Raw genomic sequence first — 23,207 nt, forward strand, 5'->3', positions numbered from 1 at the left:
TCCTTTATACTCAACTGTAGAGCCTATCACCCAATCGTGCTCATATTTGATCTCAACACAACCAAATAAAACCACCTTAAGAGCATTGTGGGATGCCAAGAATGTAGGAGTCTTCAAAGGCAACAATGGTAAGATTGCTTGGAAGGAACCAGCCCCAAAGCCTCATGGTTTTTGGAAATGTCATGTAGTCTTGGTCTTGGTAATGTGAAGAAATTTGATACGACCAAGTGTTTGCTCTATACCAAGTAGTCTCTGTGTAGCATGTAACTTCTAATATTGATTAATTCAACTATCTTTTTGTATGTAAAAATTATTTCTCTTAAGATTTTAGGCTCTCTTTAATGATTATTTTATCAAATATACAAGCAAGGTAAGAATAGCTATGATCATTGCACCTTGACGTAGAAGCATTTGCATTAAATGCTCTTACATGTAGCGGTGTTATTTTGTATTGTTATTCACCTCTTTTTTCATTCAAGTATTATTTTGTTATATTACTCAACTCTTTTCTCATTTAATTTTCTTATTTTACTTGCACTTATTACTCGACGCACATGGAGGAAATAGAACTCTTGTTCACATCATATACTTGTACTCTTATTTCCTTGCGTGTATTGTGTGGCAAACTATACATAGATACATTCCATAACGTGGCGAATCATAAACAACACAACACCAAAAAGGAACCTGTAAACAACACACAACCAAAAAGGATATTGGGTTTCTATTGCCGAAGGAAAAAGCGCAAAAAGCATTGTGGTTTGTAGAGACTGGGAAGCTGGAAAGCGAACTGACAAGCAATGCTGGACGGACACGTGGTAGCACTGGCGCCCTTAGGAAGGTCCAGCGTGGCAAAATAGATGGTGGGCCCCGCCCCCAATAGGGGGAAAGCACACTCCTACAATCAAAAAGTCATCGTCCCTTCCGTGGCACATGATCGTCTGGCCTAGCCTTTTATATCGGTCATCGACGATCGTTCCTTCTTCCCGTCCCGACCAACCCTCGGACGGCTATGGAGTCCGCTGCCCTTGTCTCCCCCCCTCAGACGTCCTCGCATTTGAGCTTCTCTACGTCCCTGGGGCCTTCTCCTCATCACTTGTCAGGCGGCGGCGCCACTCAACTCGCCGTCAAACATAAAAACGGACAGACTGTTTGTAGGAGCAGCAATGGCAGTGACAACGGTGCATTGTCTCAAAAAATCTCCCTCAATGGACGGCCTCAAAGCCCTGTACAGAATGGGGCTTCATCTATGAATGCCAAAGCGTCCCAGCCTGTCAATGGAGGCGTGTCTAGAATGGTGCCCATACAAGAAGCTATCAGGAGTAAGGAAATTGTTTTGTAACAAACTGCTTGATTGGAAGGGGGGGGGGGGGGGGCGGTTCTGCACAAATAGAAGCTTGCAATAGATGTCTGGGAAGAACCTATCCGTTCGGCTCGTGGCTCGTCCCATTAATTTCATTTCTTAAATGATTTCAACGAATATATGATGTAGTAACCTTGTGTATCTTGTTTGACTAGCATAAGAGTATCCGATTTCAATTGATTTGTCCATATAGTAACCTCGTGTGTCTTGTTGGATTAGCAGAAGGGTAGCTCAAATGAAGTCTGGTCATTTGCCTCCTTAGCTGTGGCACGTTAGCCCATAGATAATCACAATAATGACCATATCATGTACTTCCTTGATGTTACCTATCCGTTCATCTCCACAGAATTGCTACTGTCTTAGTTTACCCAGACATAAAGCCACAGCAAACCTTCATGTGTTTTCTACAGCGCATTCAGATTCTTCTCCAGCTAGGCAAAGTTGACTAGAGGGTTGAGTGGCATTTTCCTTATTTCCTACTGTGTCTTGTCTTCTTGTAGCTTCTTCCTTTTGCCAACTGCCTGCATTTTCCTACCTAAAAGCTTGTTTGAGGCATTTTAAAGGCGTCGTGTTTTCACTGACTGCAGACACAGCTGTCTGCTGGTTCTGCTGTGAGAGATTAGCAGTTCTGTAGGTGTCCTGTGTGGGAGACTTGCTGATGTTGTTAAGAGGTTCTCCTGCATAGTGGAGCTTGGAATGCATTGGACGTTACTGGTTTTGCTGCTCATTCCTACATCCATAGCAGACATATGTTAAAGTATTTAAGGTCATTCCATCTTGGCAAGATGCCTGGAACTTGGAAGTCCTCATATCTGCAAGCAGGTCCTTTTTCTGTGACCCAGGTTATTACTCCCTAAGTCATTACATCATGTCGATGCTGTTGGAGCTTCACCATATTACCACCAGATCCGTTATGCCTATAATCAAAGAACAATTGTAACCTTCCTTGGCCTGAGGGATCCCTTCAGTCTCCTCCGAAATTTAGTAGATAGGTTTGAGAAATACCTTTTCTGAACCAACGCTGTGCTGCTGTGATTGTCTTGAACTTGTTCATCCAAATCTTTCTCCCAATTGGGTCATATACTGGAGTGAAGGAACATTGGGAGCCTTGCCCTGAAAGGGGTTTGTACAAACCCATGTTAAGTGACCTAGATATTGCCACGAGTTTATCACATTGCTTTGCTCTCAAAACAGTCCCAAAGGAACTATTTTATTTAATAGAAACTGGCGTAGAAAGCTCTACATTAAGGAATCACTATCATTGCCACTTTCAACTCTGTCCATTTTACATTAGTGCTATCCCTCCTAGCTCTCCCTGCTGCCATAATCATGTTCATCATCTCTCTCGTAAACTGCTGCTGCCCTACCTGCTCTACCTCCAGGTACTGCTGACCTGTTGTCCTTTTGCCTCTTCTTGTCATTGCTGGCCTTTAGTTGCTATCACCATGGCTTGCCTCACCATCCTCTACATCCAGCTCCTATCACCAAGCTGTACATTGCCATGATTGCTTTTTCCAGCCACCTTAGTGCTGCATTTTGCTTTCAACCTGCAGTCTTGCTGCTGCTCAGCTGGTAGACATCATCACTTTGCAGTTTGCCATCCTTCACATTGTTTTGTTTGGCCTTTTCATCCGTCTCTTGCCATGGAATTGTTGTGCTTGGAATCCGTCCCATGCCTCGGTCTCTTCATTAGCATTTCACATGAGCATAGCTCAGAGAGGAGAGAGAGAGAGAGAGAGAGAGAGAGAGAGAGAGAGAGAACCTTGCAGGCCGGTTGAGTTTGGAAAAGGCCTCTACTAATCAGGTGTATCATCTTCTCATTCAAGATCACCAATGGCTGGGTGAGAAAGCTAATACTGTTTGGGGATTGCGGAAATCGCTGTCATGGTGGCAGACTACGCTGATGGAGGGCTGGCTGAATAAGACACCTTTCAAATGCAAGGTCTTTCTTTGGCGGGTGATGATTGGTGGTCTTCCTCTGGCCTCGGCCCTTGCCAAGCGTCGCATCTCGAATGGCAATTGTTTCTTCTGTACCACACCGGCGGAATCGGCCCGACATCGTTTTCTTTCTTGCCCGCTCGCCAAGAATATCTGGTCACTCTTGTCGCACATTTGGCGCGCGGTGGTGGGGTCCTCACTAACTCCTTTCGACTGGGTTTTTGTGCGCCCGAAGTATCCCACACCGCCACAGTTGCATGTGAAGATCTTATTTCACTTTTTCAGATACTGGGGATGCTGGCACATTTGGACCACGCGCAATGCTTTTCTCTTTGATTCGGCCTCTAATGTACCGCGACATATTGCCAGGCTTAAAAGGCTCTTGCATTGGCAGCTAGATCTCATCCGACACTCCGACTTGCTCCCTCGGGAGGATTTGCATCCGTGGCATATGGCAATTGCCTCTGGGTCGTTGCCATGATTGGTGTAACCTTTTTAGTGCATTACTACGGGGATTCCCCACACGTTGGCCTACGGCCCTCGTGTCTCTTGTAATCAGAAAAAAGAGAGAGAGAAAGAGAGAGAGAACCTCTTCACATGATGGCTTAGTGTCATCATGTATCTTGTAATCAAGTAATCTTGTATTTTTTTCGTAATTAATACAATTACCTTTTACGAAAAAAGAGAGAGAGAGAGAGAGAGAGATTTCAGAATGCGACAAAAATACGGAGGTAGTGCAGTGCCCTATGGATCCAAACATGGAAATGCAAGACCACCACCCTCAGCAGATGATTCAGCAGCCAGTAGCTGATCCAGAGCAGCTCTCTCAACATGGTTGTGAGGAAGGCAAGAAGGATGTTTCCCACGTTGGTGGGTAGCATGCTTCGCTTGCGCCTGGGCGAATTTTGTTTCCTCAGGAGGATTCTTGGGTCACAGTGGTTCGTCGTAATGCCAGACAAGATTCTGGCTCAAATCCTGCCCATCCTCCGCCGCCCCCAATCACTAAGACCTTTCAACACAGAGGTAGGGGGTTTTATATGAAACCTCAATCTTTGCGTGCTCCGGCAATGGAAGATAAAAGGACTTCTGATTCACCTTCGCGCTTCAATGCTCATGGGAGGCTTGTGTCTTCTCGGGATGTTTTCCGTTCCCAGCAATTGTAGTTTCCTTCCCGTGCTTTGATTGCAGGTTTGCAGAGGGCAGATCTTGTAGATATTATCCGAAGTGATATGGAGAGATTCCACACTGCCAATGCTATTGATGTAAAAGGGAAAGGGAAAGCGGTGGCTCAGTAGTTTTTTTCATTTGTGATTGATCATGAAAATTGCTTTGTGAAATGTGAAAGGTATTTCTTTGGGCATCAAGCAATATCGGTTGTGGAAAGCTGTGTTAGCTGGAAATTGGGATGTTTTTTGTGTTGTGGAGCACAAACAACACACTTTGGCTGGATCTTCTTATGTATACAAGGATTATGCGGTCTTTTTTAGTGGTTGAGCTTCGCATAAATCGGGAGTTATGTTGGCTGTCAAATCCTCCTTGCAAACGATCGTTGGTTTCTCAAGATCCTTGCGGACGGCCGATTTGTGTTCCTAGAAATTATTTGAGGGAACATCGTTAGCTTTGGGATGACCTACACTGCCTTGTCATGGCCTGTCAAGGCTTTGTCATGGGTGATTTTAATGCTTGTGTATCTGGGGATCACGTGACTTCTCTGCATTCGGTTATGGATGGTCCTAAGTGATAGGCTTGGGATGCTCTTGCAGCGGTGTCTTTGAAACAGGACATGTGGTCTTGGATGTATTCATTATAAGCCAGATATACTTATCATTCTTTTCAAGATCCAAATATCTGGGCGAGATTGGATAGGATCTACATTTGCGAGAGTGATTCTTTTGTTCTTGCACTCATTGATATGTGGGTGGAAAGACAATATGTTTTGTCAGATCATTACCCTTTGGTCTTGGAAATGAGCCACAGACCTGTTTATGCATTTAAGGCTCTTCTTGTAAGTTTACCTCTTCGTTTCAATCAATCTTTTCTGCAGCAAAACCAGTTTTTGGAAGGTATTTAGCAATTGATAGCTTCTTTTAGCTCGAGGGTACTATCTAGAGGGATGGAAGCATGGGAGGTTTTTAGGGATAATGCGTGAGCGTTATCCGGACAATATGGTATTCAGCACACTTCCTCTTTTTGAGCTGAATTGCAACATTGCCCAATCATTATTGGCCCATTCCTTGTCTCTGTGTTAGTCTAGGGATTCCAATGATGACTTGCTCACATGCATTGAATGGTTGAAAGGAAGGGTTCAATCTCTTCAGGAAGAGGAATATGCAAAATACAAATTGTTGGCTAGAGCCGAAGCTTTACATGATAATAACTATCAAACTCATCAATTTTTTGCTGGTCTACATCAGAAAAATGCACGGGAGAATATTGTGCGCTTAAAGGATGGGCAAGGTGTTATGATGACTGATCCTGCCTCCATCATTTGGATGAGAATCGACTTTTATAGGTCCTTGTTGGGTCCTCAATAGATTCTTTCCAATCCTGTTCTCTCTGCTCAAAGATATATTTGTGACCTGGTTGGTAATCAGGTCAAACTAGAATGGGTGAACTTAATGGAGGCCGATATTTTAGAAGATGAAGTGGAAGAAGTGCTGTCCCACTTGCCTCGAAGGAAAAGTCCTGGCTGGGATGGGCTTGCTAATGAGCTGTTTTCAGTCCATGTGGAATTGCTTAAGGACCCATTAACTCGATTGTGTCAGCAAGTGTGGAATTCTAGTATGATGCCTTCAGATTGGAAGATTGCTGTCATTAGGTTGTTGCCCAAGGTTCCCTCTCCAACCTCTTTGAAACAATGGAGACCCATTTCTGTTATGGGGTGGTTATATAAAATCTTTTCCAAAATTATTGCCAACAGATTGTAGAAAGTATTTCTGCACCTCGTTTATCCTCGTCAATAAGGTTTCATTAAAGGTCGGAATATAATGCACAACATTTTGAATGTTCAATTGGGAATTGACTATGCCAAAGCTTCTAGCCAGCAGGTTGTTATGCTTCAGCTGGATATTGAGAAGGCATTTGATCATGTTAGCTGGTCATTTTTGCGGCAATTAATGTATGATTTCGTTCTTTCTGCCATTGCTTCCTTGGACTAAGAAGTCCCTTTTGGAATGGGTTCAGACTATCCGATTCATGCTGTGGAAAAAGAAAGGCAATTGTTTGTGTCAGGTATGGATTTCGTGGCAGCATGTGACTACTCCGAAAAGGATGGGGGGGTGCAGCTTTGTTGGACGTTAATTTGCATATGGCTGCTTTGAGGCTATCCCTTTTGCAGAGTTTATGTATTTAGAGTCATCCTTGGTCAGATATTGCTAAATTATTCATAGAAAAGATAGGCCTCTCTTATGGTAGCACGGCTATGCACGCTTCCTGGTGGCATGTACTTAATTCCACGAGGCCTATTAAGGTTTTCTAGTCTTTTCTCCTTTCTCATTTGATTGCATCCTGGCAAGAGATGCTACATTTTGCAATTTGGCGCCCTCCTGATATTCGTAAGGAGGAAAATTCGCTGCAAGGAGAAGTACTGGCTTCCTCAAGGTTGTTGGATTGGCTGCATAAAGATTTGCAGCGAGACAAGTTTAATCGGATGGCTCTGTTGGGGTTGAAGACAGTCTTGGACGGTGTTATTCCTGGGCAGTCCCGTCTTTATTCTTTGAGGCATATTCATCAGTACTTTAGGGTGCCTCGCGGATATAGTGACATTTGGTCATCCATATAGGACAATCTTCAGAGGTTCTCTCCTTTGCCTGCGTTACAGCCATTGTATCCATGGCGTGATTGGATGTTTGTGCTTCCCGATGATTTTGAGAAAACGTCAGCTAATCAAATATATCATTAGATGGTGGAAGCCAAGAGATGGGTCACTGGGAAAGTTAATAAATTATGGCATCTTTGGGATAGCAAAAAGAAGTGGTGTGGAAGATTTATCCAGCTTTGGAAGTCTAAGGTTCCGTATCAGGGTAAAGTGTTCATGTGGAGGTTGCTTATTGGGGGTCTTCCAACGGGAGATGTGCTTCGTGCCTGAAAGATCTCTGCAGGATGTTGTGTTTTTTGCACTACATGTGACGAGACTCACCGTCCCTAATTTCAATGTCAGCATCGTCATTACATGAGACTTACGCGTGTATGTAAAATTTTTCAGCAGGAATATTACATTTTCTCCCCCTTGGAGGAATCGAGATTTCCTCATCTCGAGATAAACTGGGGATATTGATGGTTGAGAGTGCTTTCATCTATCCAAGTGGCATCCTCCTCATGATAATCTTTCCACTGGACAAGGCATTCTCTCAAGGTTCTGGATCTCAGTTGTCTCTCCCTAACATCTAAGATTTTGTCAGGCCGTAGCTCAAGGACTCCTTGGCTAGGCATTACAACTTGTTGGTCAACAAGTACATGGCTAGGATTAGGTACATACTTCTTCAATAGGTTGATATGGAATACATTATGAACCTTTAGGTTCTCAGGGAGTTGCAGTCTATACGCATTAGGTCCTAGGCACTTGAGGATCTTGTATGGTCCACAATACCTTGGACTTAGCTTCTTGCAATCCCCTAAGGATAGGGAACTCTTCTTTGGGCGTATGCGAATGAAGACCATGTCTCCTTCCTCGAAGGTTCTATCTTGACGCTTCAAATCCGCGTATGCCTTCTGTCTATCCTTGGTGGCTTGGATGTCCTGTCTTATTGATTTTACTTGGTCATCCATGTCTTCCAACATCTGCCTTGAAGCTTCAATCCTTAAGGTTGGATCTGAGAAGTTTAGGAGACTTCGATAGTCATGACCATACAATGTTTGAAAAGGGGTCATTTGAATGCTTTGTTGGTAAGAAGCATTGTAGGCAAACTCAACCAAGGGCAAGTATTGAATCCACCTTTTTGGTTCACGACATCAGTGTGCCCTTAATATATCCTCAATGACTTGATTGACTCGCTCCGTTTGGCCATCAGTTTGGGGATGGTAAGCTGTACTAAAACAGAGTTGAGTCCCAATGGCTTCAAAGATAAATCTCCAGAAGTGTGATGTGAAGAGAGAATCACGATCACTAATGATTCTTCTGGGTAGCCCATGTAGCTTGAATATTTCCTTGATAAACAACCTTGCAATGTCTGAGGCTTTATAGTTTGTCTTTACTGGAATAAGGTGTGCAACCTTAGTAAGCATGTCAACCACAACCATGATGGAGTTGTATCCTCCTTGAACTTGGGGTAGGCCAACAACAAAGTCCATACTGATGAATTTCCATTTCATTTGGGGAATGTCAAGTGGTTGCAACTTCCTTGGCATCTTGACATGTTCGGCTTTGATACGTTGACAAGACAAATACTCAGTGACATACATGAGAACGTCACCTTCTAGCCTCTCCTAATAGTAGCTCTTCCTAATTGCATTGAGAGTCTTGGCATAGCCAGGGTGTCCTGAGAAAGGGGAATCATGAGCTTCCCACAATATCATCTGCTTAAGTGACTGGCTTGCCAGTATACATAATCTCGTTCTATAGTAGACAAGTCCACTATTGATAGAGAATTCATGATACTTAGCCTGTAGCTTTTGGTCTTGGTCCTTGATAGGGATCTCCCTTAGCATCTTTTGATAAGCTGGATCATGGCATGCTTCTTTTCTAGCTAGCTCAAGTATTGGGTTGTTTGGCATGGACACCTTTGTGGCTAGAGATCTAGATGTTGATGGGTTTTGCAAGATTAGAGAATTAAGGAATGCCTTGCGGCTGAGTGCATCGGAAACTACATTCTCCTTTCCAGATCGATATTTGATTTCAAAATCATACTTCTCCAGCACTTCAATCCACCGACGTTGCCTCATGTTGAGTTCGTTTTGGGTAAAGATCCACTTGAGACTTTTATGATTAGTCACTAGTGTAAACTTGTTATCCAACAGGTAGTGTGTCCAAAGCTTTAGAGCATGGATGACAGCTAATAGTTCTAGATCATGGATAGCATAATTCTTCTCATGGCTCTTCAGTTTCCTTGAAGAGTATGCTACAGGATGACCTTCCTGCATAAGCACACATCCTAAGGCAAGCGTGCTAGCATCAGTTACTACCTCGAACTCCTTACTGAGGTCTGGAAGTTTTAGGATAGGTGTTGATACCAAACTTTGCTTCAATTTATCAAAGCTAGTTTGTTCGGCAGTTGACCATGCAATAGATGTTTGCTTCTTCAGTAAATCCGTCAAAGGTGCTGCTATCAAAGCATAGTTTTTGATGAAGACCCTATACCATCCTGTCAATCCAAGAAAATTGCGTATTTCTTTGACAGTTGTTGGTATTGGCCATTCTAGCACATCTCTGAGATTCCTTCCGCTGATACGATGAATCCCAGATATTCAATCTGACGTTTGAAGAACACACATTTCTTCATCTTTGCATAGAGCTTATGTACTCTCATTGTCTCAAGGACAATCCGAAGTTGGGGTTCATGATCTTCTTCCTGTTTGGAATAGACTAAAGTATCGTCAAAGAAGACGAGTACCAAACTTTGGCTGGATCCACTGAGATTCCTTCCGCTGATACGATGAATCCCAGATATTCAATCTAACGTTTGAAGAACACACATTTCTTCATCTTTGCATAGAGCTTATGTGCTCTCATTGTCTCAAGGACAATCCGAAGTTGGGGTTCATGATCTTTTTCCTGTTTGGAATAGACTAAAGTATCGTCAAAGAAGACGAGTACGAAGTCATCAAGATATGGGCTAAAGATATCCTGCATTAACCTGTTGAAGGTGGTAGGCGCATTCGTAAGCCCGAATGACATAACTCGGAACTCAAAGTGCCCATATCTTGTGTTGAAGGCCGTCTTTGGGATATCTTCTTCCTTGATTCTTATCTGATAGTAACTAGACCTGAGATCAATCTTGGAGAAGATCTTCGCACCTTGAAGACGATTAAGAAGCTCATCTATTTTAGGAATAGGGTACTTATTCTTGACAGTTGATTGATTTAATCCTCTGTAATCAATACACAATCGAAGCGTTCCATCTTTTTTTTTCTGGAACAGTACTGGAACTCCCCATGGTGAATTGCTAGGACGGATGTAGCCCTGATCTAGCAATTGCTTGAGTTGTTCCTTCAACTCAATTGCTTCCGGGATGGATATTCTATAAGGTCTCTTCGCAATTGGCGCAGCTCCTGGCACTAGCTTGATCTCATGATCCACTTCTCTTTGAGGCGGGAGTTCTATCAACTCTTCAGGAAATACGTCCGCGTATTCTTTTAGCCATGAAGGTCCTTCACTAGACTCCTGCTTCTGATCTAACTTATTGAGCTTAATCAAGTAGACAGGTAGTCCCTTTCTGACTCCCTTTATAATCCGAGATGCTTTGGCCAATTGAATTTTTGGCTTCCCAGTCTCACCTTGAGTTGTGACCAATTCCCCTTTAGAGTTCCAAAAGGAAATTTGGCCCTTTCCACAATGAATGTGGGCGTCATTAGGTTTAAGCCAATCCATTCCGAGTAGACACTCATGGATACCTAAGTTCATGACTCTGAATTTGACTGAAGTCGTTTTTCCTTCCAGAAAGAATTTCACCTTAGCAGTTTGCTTGGTATAAGTAACCTCACGACCATTTGCTAATTCCACAAGCAAGGTAGGTGCTTCTACTGTGGCTATTCCTAATCTTCTTGCAGAAGCTGGTGAGATAAAGGAATGTGTACTGCCACAATCAATCAAGGTCTTAAAACCTTTACCTTGATAATCCGATGGTGTTTGAATCACCGAGAATTGGCGATTCGGGCCTTTCTTGTGTAGAGCGGCATGGACTATCGCCCTTTTAAACTCTGCTTCCATGGTCGGATCTTCTTCTTCGCACATTTCTCTGTTGGCAACACAGGCGGTTCTTTCTCTGCCTTGGGTAGCGGCTCCCTGGCCACGGCCCGTTCCTTGGAAAGGTGCCTGGCGCTGTCCTCCTTCAAGCTTGGGACATTGCCTCTTGAAATGACCGGGCTCGTTGTAGTGGAAACAACGGAGGTTTCGGCCATTGCTTTGGGTAGGGACAAAGTTGTTGACATTATTAGTCCTTGCTTTCTTTCTTTGTTCCCGATTCTGACCTTGAACTCTCTTTATTTGAGGTCTATATGCTCCTCTGTTCATGTCATCATAAGACCAAGTTTTGTTACCTCTTGGCCTAGTCTGCACCTCCTGAATGATAGGGACAGCTCGAATGAGTGCGTCCTGAAGATCTGATGGGCGCATAGATTCGAGACGGGTATTCATTGGTGGGTTTAAACCAGCACAAAATTTTGACACCTGCTGTGTCATGTCCATCTGTGGCGCATACTTAAGAAGTGAAACGAATTTAGAGTAGTATGCGTCAAGAGTGAGTCCCAACCGTTTCAGCTCGTAGAACTCATTCATTTTCTGCGTGCGATACGCAGGTGGTAAGTATCTTCCCTGCACGGCTTTCTTCAGCTTCTCCCAGGTAACAGATCCTTCCACGATCCCTTGATCTCTGCACCATTGCTTCCACCAAAGCCTAGCTTCGCCGGTGAGCTTCAGCTTGGCGAGCATAGCCTGGTTGGCGGGTGCAGTACCGGCTGCTTGAAAGTAATCCTTCATAGACTCTATCCAAATTTCAGCATCTGCTTGGACAGACCTACCTTTCCCGTCAAACTCAGGCGGTTTAATTTGCTTGAGAAGAAACTTCTTCTCCTGGATTACGACAGTACTTGATGTAGGAGGCGAACTGGGAATCTGTACCTGGGGTTGTGTCTGGATAAAGGATTCTTAACGTTATAACTCGCTAATCGTTATGATTTATATTACATACACAAATTCAGCTATCAACCAAGAATCCTAGCCACTTAACTTTTTATCAATTCTCATGGACAAGACAAACATTGATAAAAAGAAGTCTTATTGCATTCATATGGGCGTAGCCCTTTCGGAGTACAACATTTCCTGAGATGATAGGGCAATTGTTACATTTAGTTTAGGGAGAATAATGTCGTATTACATTTATCTACGGGAACTGGATAATAGTATGGTTTTGGGTCATGGATCTTCAAGAATCGGTAAGTCATCAGAAGATTAGGATATCCTTTCCTTTGGAACCCATTCTTCTCATAGTGCCCCAACACCTTAATCCTGTCGACGGAGATTACACGGGTCACTTCCTCATATACACATGAGTTCAGCTCAATCCTCTGACCTCGAATATGTAAAGTTGAGTTTACGTGAGCCTCCACAAAAATGAACAGCTTCACGATCTTCAGGTCTTCCAACCACTTGATTCTCTTTAGGTTGGTTTGAAGGTATGCAAACCGGTGGGCAGCTTTATAGTAGATTCCTGAGTCACCCGTCCATCTTCGTTCCATGTACAAAGGTGATGGATTATAAATACGCTCTAGGATGTTCATCATCTCAACCCTTTGTCGATAATCCGGGGAATGCATCGCAGTCATAAATATGACTCGAAACACTGAGAACTTGTTCCATGCTTCATAATTCTGCAAGACAGCATCGAAAGTAAGGAAATGTTCGGAACAGTAACATTTGCTTTACTTTTTCTAATTAAGATTTCTTAAAAACAAAATCCTTCGTTGGTTTGCTCTGATACCAACTGTAACGTGTCTACCTGTTCTCTTCAGGACACGTCTTAGCAGTCCATTGGAAAGGACGTCTAGAAAGCTCCGCCCGGCACTCCCATGGAATGTCACGGGGTTTGCGATCTAGGACTTTCCGCGTCTGCCACGTAGCGGAAGTATTCTGGCCGTTCCCACTTAGGACCAACCTGAATCAGGGTTTTTTCCAATGGTCATTTCCTAAACGGCAACCAGTGTCGAACCCCGAGCGAACTACTTTACGCAGAAACGCCAGGGCCAAAGCGGATTCACGCTGCACTTGGTTCAAGGAGAATGGGAAACGAGAGGGATGCAAGGCTCGACCTCTCTGCCATAAGGCATAGTCCCATTCCGTTCCCCTAAAACAACGTAAACTGGGATTATTGTAACTTAGACTCTAGGTCAGCGCCCTTGCTGTTCGTATCCTTTGAAACGATCTTCTTGCTGTCCATCATGATTGAGAAAAGTTTCTGGCCAACCAGGACCACCCATCCGTAGGACGGACCCATGGCTACATCCATCGCACTTTCCTCAAGTTGTTTTAGTTGTCTAATTACCTACCACATTTAGTTGGACATGCATGAAACAGCTTCCTTAATTAGTCCGTTAGGCATCGGTTCCTTCACGTAATCATAGCACTTGACATAGAAAAGCAGTGTCAAACAACTTCCTTTTCAACAGGTTATCATATTTATCTTTGAAATACATTTATAAAGTCCAATCCATAGGCTTATCCATAATCCGCCCGAAGGCTATCCAGCAATCCATAGGGATTACTAATCCAAGATTCCCCCCGTAGACTAGTATGCGGGCCTCGAGATCCAATCCCGAGTCACGTTGGTCTCTTGTGCAAGGCCCGGAAGGCGAGGGATTTACGGCTAGAGCCCCCCCTGGCACCCAAGCGTCCTCCTTCTCGAAGTAACGCTCAATGGAGAGACCTCTCGTGGCAGGTTCGGTCCACCTTTCCGGCGCGGTTAACAACCCCCTTGGTTAGGGTCAGACAGACAGTCAGGGATAACTGAGGCTGCCTCTCCCTTCAGGCCTTCAACCTGAAGCATTAGATATCTTTTCAACCGTTAGTTCCTTGAGCAAACAAAGCAAACAGTGCTATTTAAACTGTTACAAGCACAATCATTTCCAGTGGTCGTTTATTTTGGCCAATTGCTAAGGAGTGAATCCTTTTCTCCGAATGCATCCAGCACTCGATCCCGGTTCAATTGCGACTTAGCAAGATCCCTAAGGTTTTGTTTGATAACCCGTATGTCCTTGGGTTAGGGCTGTACCTTATTAACCCAACTTAACCAATACCCTAAGCTTTATTAACAGGAAGTATGTTGCTCCAATTTATTGATTGGTCCTATGCTTCCAAGCAAATATCTAATTCCCTTATCTTGGTCACTTTTTCCAAGAAAGGTACTATATCATAACGATTATTCATCCTCTTGCAAGATAAACTTGCGCAATAATCTGCCAATCTCATTCCGAGGAATTTGGCCATTCCCTTGTGATCAAATCACAAGATCATGCGACTCTGCAACATGTTGCACAAGTGTCGCATCTAATCCATGGGTCTATTTTACCCATCAAACGGTGTCTTCTAATCACGGAGTCATGATTAAATAGGAAACAGGATTAGGGTGTCTTCATAACAATCCGTTCCTGATTGCACTAGGCCGACATTGTCGGTCCTAAGGTTCCAAATTCAAATCGAGTTTCATCCTTTTAGCGAGCGATCCTTAGGGTAAAAACCCTAGATCGTCTCTCGCAAGTACGTCCTATTGTCCCTACATTCTGTGAATGTGGGCAACTCATTAGGATATAAGAGTTTCAAGTTTGGCAATAAGAGCGATTAGGTCACGTCCTCAACGTGCTAAATCCTAGTTAGCACTTGGGATATGCTGCATCGATTTAACCATTCCTAAACGAGTTCCTCGCGGTTTAGGTGTTTTAGGGTAAACCAATTTACTTGTCTATTCTTGAAGATATTTACGATACCATTCTCGTAATCACATGATTCATTGCCTACGTATGATTTGATTTACAAACCCTAACTTTTCTGGTTAAGATCAAAGCATATGTTGAGTTACGGCATAATTCCCATTGATGCATTCACGATTTTTTGCTGCTAAGCTTTTAGGGCTTATGTTAAAACGAAGCTTGCAACATTTTTCTACTTTCATTTCTGAATGAATTATTCGTATGATGAACTTAGACGACCTTTCATAACTACCTACGTAATTGATTGAAATTTATGCTAATTGCCTAGAGTTTAATCTAGTTCATGCAACCCTAGAATCATTTCCATGCCTTGCAAATTCCTACGGTTGTTAGCAATCTTCTTTAATGAATCCTTGCGAAGAAAGAGATGTCTAATGATGCAACATGCGATTTTATCTTTCCATGCATAATCGAAGTGTACCACAATAATTTCGACTTGTAAAGATGGTCATTAGTTGATCTAAATTCATTTCTTTGCAATGCATAAAAACCCCTTGCTAAGAATGCATAAAGATCTTATGCTCTTTTGTCATTCTTTTTTTTGAAAAATACCAATGACCAAATTTTTCAATTGTGAGCTATTAGCCAAAGTATTTCAATTGAAAAAAAAAAGAGCATCCTATTTCCTTAAATGATCCATGTACAATCGAAGTATTACGACGTAAATCAAAATTAGGAAGAAAACCTGGACTTGTGGAGTCGGTGAAATGTCCACAAGAATGCTAGGAGATGATCCTCCTGTGGTTACGCCTTGTGCCTTCTTAGGAGCCATCAAGACTTCGACCTTCTTGCCTTGGCCGCAGACTTATGTCCTTGGTCCGTCTCCTTCGTACACAAAACTCCCTTTGTGATTCGGCTTCCTTGACCGATTGCACGGTCTTTCGGAATCGGGCTTTAAAAGGCTTTTTAGGCTTCCTCCTCGAAAATGGTTTTTTAAAGGCTTGTGTGGGAAGGGTTTTAAAAGGAAACCCGGGGTTAAAACCTTATGAATATGTTATGAAAAAGGTGCTTAAAAACCCGGGGGTAATAGAACCCGCTTGATAAGGCCTATGAAAGCCCAAGGAAGGGAGTTTTACATGGGCTTTGTGAAATGCTAAAAGGGGGGGAGAGGGGGCTTAAAGATTGCTTGGGAAGGGCTTATGAAAAAACACGGAAGGGGGGTTTAAACGGACCACAGGAAAGGAATTTAAATGGACCACGGGAATGGGTTTGTGGAAATGCTAAAGGAAGGGTTTTGAAAAACCTGGCTATTGTGTCTAAGGGGGGAAAAGATGCTTAAAACCCGGGGTAATAGAAAAAGGGGGCTTTCTAAGGAACCCGGGGTTAGAATAAACTTTAGTGGAAATTGCAATAGGAAAGAGGCTTAGGGAGGCACACCCTTGGAAGCTTCCAAGAAGCTTCTTGGAACCTTCTGAGCTTGTATACGTGGCGTGGAGAGGACGACGAATTACTGTCGGTACTTGGTGTCTGGATGGCGATGACAGCGGCGACCTAAGACGGAGTTGGCGGCAGCACTCGGCGACGATGCTCCTCTCTGGCTTGCAGCGTTATGGCTCATCTCACAACTCTCTTCTTCAGCCTCTCCACCACTCCCTTGGCTTGGCAGCGTTCCGGCCTTCCTTTTATATCCCTTACTCCCCCCCCCCCCCCCACAGGGGGTTTTTATAGGGAAGGGAGAGGTACCCCCCCAAATCCCCCCCCCCCCCCCCCCCCCCCCACACGCGGCCTGATGCATGGCCTATCCCCTTCCATGAGCTCCAGCAAACAAGCTCAGTCATCTGCACCTCACTCCCTCCCCTGCAGCACAGCCTTCGGCTGGGGGAAAAGAAAAGAAAATTTACCATAATTATATCCTTATCCTCTTGACCTCATCCCAAGAGGAGGTTCATACGAGGATATTCGGTTTCTTTTTCTTTGGACTTGTTTCTGCCAACCATGATACGTCGTGTATAATCGCACCGTCCCTAATTTCAATGTCAGCATCGTCATTACATGAGACTCACGCGTGTATGTAATATTCTTCAGCAGGAATATTACAGACTGGGGCTAGAATCTGTATTTTTGCAGTGACTGTAAACAGTGTGAAAGCATTTGGGCTCGTAAAAGATTACTGGGCTTACAAAAATTTAGTGAGGGGTTCGGGAAACCTTGGAAATTTGCAGGAATCATAGAAATTGCTCTGATTTGACAGTACAAAGTACAAGTTGAGTGGCTTTGCACACAGTGTGTGAGAGATGGATAATGTAGACAAATGCAAGCATTAAACCGTGGAAAATGAATATCTGGGAGACGAATCTGATCAAGAACTAACACAACCGTCCATGGAAGCAATGTTCAACACCCCTTCTAAGAACGCACGGTACAAGACGTATGGCAGTAGGGTCCGTGATTGGACCGTCTCCCCAGCATCTGATAGGCATGGAAAGACCTCATGCACTATGAATGAAAAGAAATACGAAGAAATTCATCTCATGATTCGTTCTGAACTACGAACTATGAGACAAGAATTGGAGAAAGAAATACGAGAGTAGGTCAAAGCCGAACTGATGGTAAATCAGAGGGTAGAAATGCAAGACATGCACGTAAAGATTAAGAATGACTTACACGCGCAAATGCTGTCCAAGATGCACACGTTGCAAACTGAAATGCTGAATGTTGTAGATGCCTACAAATCTGAAATCTTACAACTGAGGGAAGAACTGAATACATTTAAGAAAAAAGAAATGAACGTGCAAGAAGAATTACAAAAAGAGAAAGAGGCTTTGAAGGCATGTGAAAGGGAGGTTCACTCATGGGTAGAAGTAGCAAAGACAACACAGAAGCAGATAGAAGAAGCCAGCCCATGGATTGAGGTAGTAAAAAGGAATAAGGGAACTAAAGTAATGAATGCTACCTTGGAGGAAGAGGCTAGGAGACGGGCAAGGGTTTTACATGTACGGGTAGTAGGATGGGAGAAGAAGAGCAGCCCACAGGAAGATGCTAAGACACTTGCTGACAAAATTGGGGCTTTTGACGTACCTATCGTCAGTGCTTGGAGAGTGGAGAAAGAGGACTCTAAGTCCAAGGCTCTAATTCCTCGCTTTGGAGACATAGAGAAAAAAAAGGCGTTCCTCTCCAAGAGGAGAGCCCCCAAGGGTGAGAAAATTTATTTGGATGAGGACCTTACCCCAACACAAATAGTGCATCGCAGAGAACACATGCTCAAGGTATTGGAGGCTCGCAAAGAGGGAAAGTGTGTTTTCTATAGGGATGGACGAGTCATCATCACTGACAAAAGGACTTCATGACGGTATGAGGCCTATGAGACACTTTGGATGTCAATATGGAATTGTAATGGAGCCCTACGCTTGGATGTTGGTTACTTTGAAGATAGCTTCCGAAACATAGATATAGCAATATACACAGAAACACACCAATGTAAAGGCAGCCAACTACCAGACGTGCGGGGATACAGGTAGGAAAGTGCATTTCGTCCAACAGCTAGAAAACCAGGAAGCACTAGGGGTTTTGGAGGTGTGGCCATACTATACCGGGAAGACCTCAAAGGGATAGTGCAAGTAATGAAAAGAGATGATGATGCACAATACTTATGGATTAGGATACGTGTAGGAAGACCACGGGATATATTCATCACAATATGCTACTTTCCTCCTGCAAATTCTACCTATGCCACATGAGATGGATCACCCTTTGATGTACTTTATGAGGATATCATGAGATATGCTAGCATTGGGGACATATTATTAGTAGGAGATTTCAATGCACGCACCGGAGATAGACATAGTGACTTCTATAAGCATGATAATGCCATGTTCAAAGAGATTGACATAGATGAAATAGGCCTACGCAGGAGAGCCCAGGATAAAGAAGTGAGTACCTATGGAACACACCTATTGACTTTGGGAAGTGCACATAGACTAGCCATCTTTAATGGTCTGCCACAATGGCCAGGATATGACAAATTGACATGTTGGAATCACAAAGGAGGGGCAAGTATTGTGGACTACTTGATAGGCTCATCAATATTGATACCGGATATCCAAAAATTTTAAGATATCTAAGAGACCAATTGGCATAGCAGCAGATCATGCTATTTTGACACTCATGCTCTCTTGTGTACATATGAAACATGAAACACCATGCCTCCCTAAACATTCCAAGTACTACTTTATAGAAGACACCTCACACATCTACAGTGGTTCTCTGCAGACCAGTTTACATACATTGGACTTAAGTAGATCGTTGGAAGAATGTACAAGGGATTTAACAGAGGCCATACATGAATCAGCCATGTATGCATTCCCACACACCTTGCCTCGATGTAGACCCACACGATCTACTACTCCCCAAAATATCTGGTATGATGATGAGTGTAGAGTCACACGAGCTCACCTACAGAGGGGAGTGGAGCTAGGCACTTAGACACATCGCCAAGCAAAGGCGTTCTTCAAACGCCTTGTGCAGAAGAAGAAACGAGACTACTTAGCGAAAGTAGAAGGAGAGATATATCAGCTTTTTTTGGGGCGGGATAGCAAAAGCGCATGGAAGATGTTTAATGAAAGACAGCCCCCCATACAGATTATATCACCAGATGCGTGGCTTGACTATGGGAGACAACTGTATAACCTGCCAGGACAACCACCTATGCAGCCCTCACAAGCTTGTAGACCAACACAATGGTAATTCTTCACATGGAAAATGGTTAGGGATGCAATTTATAGATTACAAAATGGGAGGGCACAGGATGAAGATGGACTAGTAGCAGAACATTTCTCACATGCTTGTGACATATTAGCACCCATATTCGCACATATGTTCAATAGAGCAATATGTGAAGGTTTCCCTATGAGTTGGTCAGACAATACTATAATCCTGCTATTTAAAAATGGTGATCCTCTGATTCCTAGCAACTACAAGACTATTATGATCGGTCATACTTTGGCCAACATATATGGATCTATATTGGAGCATGAACTCAGTGAGTGGGCTGAAATGCAAGGCAAGAGAGCACAAGGACAGGCAAGTTTCAGACAAGGATATACCACGCTGGACCATATTCTCACACTTAGAGCCATTATTGAGGAGGGTCGAGCCCAAGACAAGAGGATCTATTGTTGCTTTGTAGACTTTCCCAAAGCTTTTGATACACTGCCTTGTATATGCATCATGTAGAGATTGCAGGACATTGGAGTACCAGAGGGTATACGATGGGGTGTCTATGCATTATATGAGGCAGTGAAAGGTCATGTACGAGCACCTGGTGGGCTATCAGAGAAGATTGACAGTACCATAGGAGTGAAACAAGGATGTCCACTTTCACTCACATTGTTTGGTCTATACATAGATGAAGTGTCTGATTACATAGACCGAGGAGGAGGAGCTTGCCTGGCAGGGTTCCTGATACCGATATTACTGTATGTAGATGATATCGTTCTCATTTCAGATTCACCGGAGGGATTGCAGTGCCATCTAGATGCTTTGCACATCTTCTGTAGAGATAAAGACCTCACAGTGAACCTTGGGAAGACCAAAACCATGGTTTTCAATACTTCAGGAGTATGGTGACTAGATCTATGTACCGGTTCACATTTGGGGGAGACATATTGGAGCATGTGAGGGAATATGTCTATTTGGGAGTCACTTTCTCTGGCCCACGTTTTTTTGTTGAGAGGGGCATCAGAGGCACGTTTGGCACATGGATATGTAGCACTAGGGGCACTCGAGAGTCAATGTGCTCACATATAGTTCCAGGAGCCCTGCATCAAACTCTGGTTGTTTGACACCCTAGTCACACCTACATTACTATATGGAGCAGAGGTATGGGGTTGGAGCTTGTACCACATGCGTCTTAGCCCACTCACTGATCAGATTGGAGTAGAGAGGGATTATTATGATGGTTGGAATAGCATGGAAAGGCCATTGATCATGATGATAGCACGCATGATTAGGAGTAAGCCCTCCACTCCACATCCCATTGTCAGAGCAGAGCTAGAGGGAACACCTATAGTTACGGAGGTACTCTTTAGGGCAGTGACCTTTTGGCACAGACTATGGGAACTTCCACTCCATAGATACTCTAGATTGGCACTAACCTCATCTAGACAACTAGCAGCAGGAGAGGCGAGAAGAATTGTTGGTTTTCATAGATGGCTATTTGGATGAGCCTACATGGTTTGGATATTGACCGCCGTCTTCCACCTTTGGATTATAGCCTTGACTACCCTACACTTTCTCTCAGTCGATCAGAGTTGAACCAGGTAATCAGAGCTGATATCTTGAGCATTGAGACAGCAAGGACATGGATCCATCCACCACTCCCTCTAGGATCGAGGATGGAGTTCTACAAGAGTCATTTCTTGTGTCTCTCTGATGATGGTTTCACTATTCGGCCAACATATATGGACACCCATCTGTCCCATAGTGTACGGGTTGCTATCGCATAGATTCGCACCTCCTCACATAGGCTTCAGATGGAGATAGGTAGATGGACAAATACCCTAGCAAAGGATAGAACTTGCCAGCTCTATGGTCGAGAGCCTTAGACGGAGGAGCACTACATATACATATGCACAGTATACTATTACATATGAGGACGGTACCACTGCCTCGTCGGTGATGCATTTGGACCCCTTCGTCGCGTCATGGAGTACGAGAACCAGAGATGCCTAGTCTTTTCCTCCTGGAGCTCGAGAGGCACCGAACTGCACTACTTTGAGACAGGAGACCAGCTCACCCAGAGGGATACACATAGAGAGCAGTGACAGACTTCTTCTACAGAGCCGACCCTACTGACACTACCAACCTAGCAGAGACAGAGCCACCCCCCCAGACACCTTACAGGCCACACTGTGGTGTCACATTGGATAGAGCCACTTCCCTTCATCGAGCACGACGACTGCGTCTGCTAGGACCACGTGCGAGGAGGCCACATCATAGTTGGATTAGAGCCATTATCACAAGACATCGTAGACTCACCACCAGGCATATCAGTGAAGCAGCTAGGGACCGCATCATAGTTGAGATCATGTGCAGATCTTGAGATCACCTACATCCCATAGTCCCCACCACACTTTTGTACATGGTTCTATTAGATCTGGTTCTCCTTCCCTTTCCTTTTCTTTTCTATTGATGGAATAATACTACACATGGTTCGCACCTTGGTGGTGGCTTGATCACCCACTGCTTGAGTATCCGTGGTTCTACTTGGTGGTTCTATGGTTTACGATTCATTCTCATTGTACCTTTGTGTTGTATCAGATCACCCATGATCTAAGAGATGGTGTTAGCAGATATGTGAGCTCATGTGTGAGTTTGTGCATGCAGAGGCTGGGCACATTATTTAGGATATTTTAGGCATTTTTATTTGTGTCATTTTATGATCATATTGGGCATTTATTGCTGGCCGACCTGATCATATTGAGGACATATTTTTTGCCTATTTATTCAGGCTCTTCCTCCTCACTTAGTGACTCATCTGCCATCACACGTGTGGAGACTGCTTGGAGAGAGGAGACAGTGTTGGTGCCCACGAAGCTAGTGACTCACTGCTGTATGTGACTATCTCGTGTTGGATATATGGATTCCATTTCCCGAGCATACATCTGAGTTCTCATTTGTATTGTGTTCTTTAGTTTTCTTTCTTTCCCTTTCTCTTTTGGCTTGTGTTTCAGTAGTTTATTACAGCATATGTTTACGCTTCCATTGCTGCTCCACTTCTGACAGATCTCACACTTGCCCAAGTGGCCCACCGCAGGGAATGCATGCCACAAATTATGGAGGCCTGCAAAGCGGGCAAATGGACAATATACAAAGATAGACGCATCACTATCACAGATAGACGCCAATGATGGGGCATAGCCTATGAGACATACTTGAAGTTTGTAGTGTGGAATTGTAATGGAGCCATCAGGATTGACATAGGGCTATTCAAGGAGACCTTCACTGGCAAAGACATCATCTTGTACATAGAGATACACCAGAGTTTGGGCATGCAATTGCTAGAGATTAGAGGCTATAGATGGGAGACAACATGCCACTCTAGAGCTTGCCGATCACAAGGGGGGGACCAAAGGGTTTGGAGGAGTGGTTGTACTCTACAAGGAGCTATAGCATATGGTGCAGGTCATGTGAAGGGTTGAGGAGACTCGCTTCATGTGGATTCGGATACATACAGGTTGCCCTTGTGATTCATACATAGCAGTGTGCTACTTTGCTCTAGCGAATTTCCCATATGCAATGTAGGGGAGGAGAGTCGCAATATTTACCACTATAT

At 43.8% G+C, this 23,207-nt stretch overlaps 1 protein-coding gene across 2 annotated transcripts in view; it reads left to right on the forward strand.

Moving 5' to 3' along the window:
• The first annotated feature begins 932 nt into the window (after window positions 1-932).
• Window positions 933-23,207, forward strand: part of LOC148026468 (Protein kinase superfamily protein) — a 155,987-nt gene continuing 133,712 nt past the window's right edge. For both annotated transcript variants that reach the window (XM_087690905.1, XM_087690906.1), the window contains exon 1: window positions 933-1,322. In XM_087690905.1, coding sequence (XP_087547031.1) covers window positions 1,013-1,322 — 310 coding nt within the window. In that variant the 5' untranslated portion in view covers window positions 933-1,012. The remainder of the gene's footprint in view (window positions 1,323-23,207) is intronic.

Source organism: Lygodium microphyllum, chromosome 13 (assembly GCF_053477565.2).
Source record: "Lygodium microphyllum isolate KBCC chromosome 13, Lygodium_microphyllum_v1.1.10, whole genome shotgun sequence".
Lineage (NCBI taxonomy): Eukaryota > Viridiplantae > Streptophyta > Polypodiopsida > Schizaeales > Lygodiaceae > Lygodium > Lygodium microphyllum.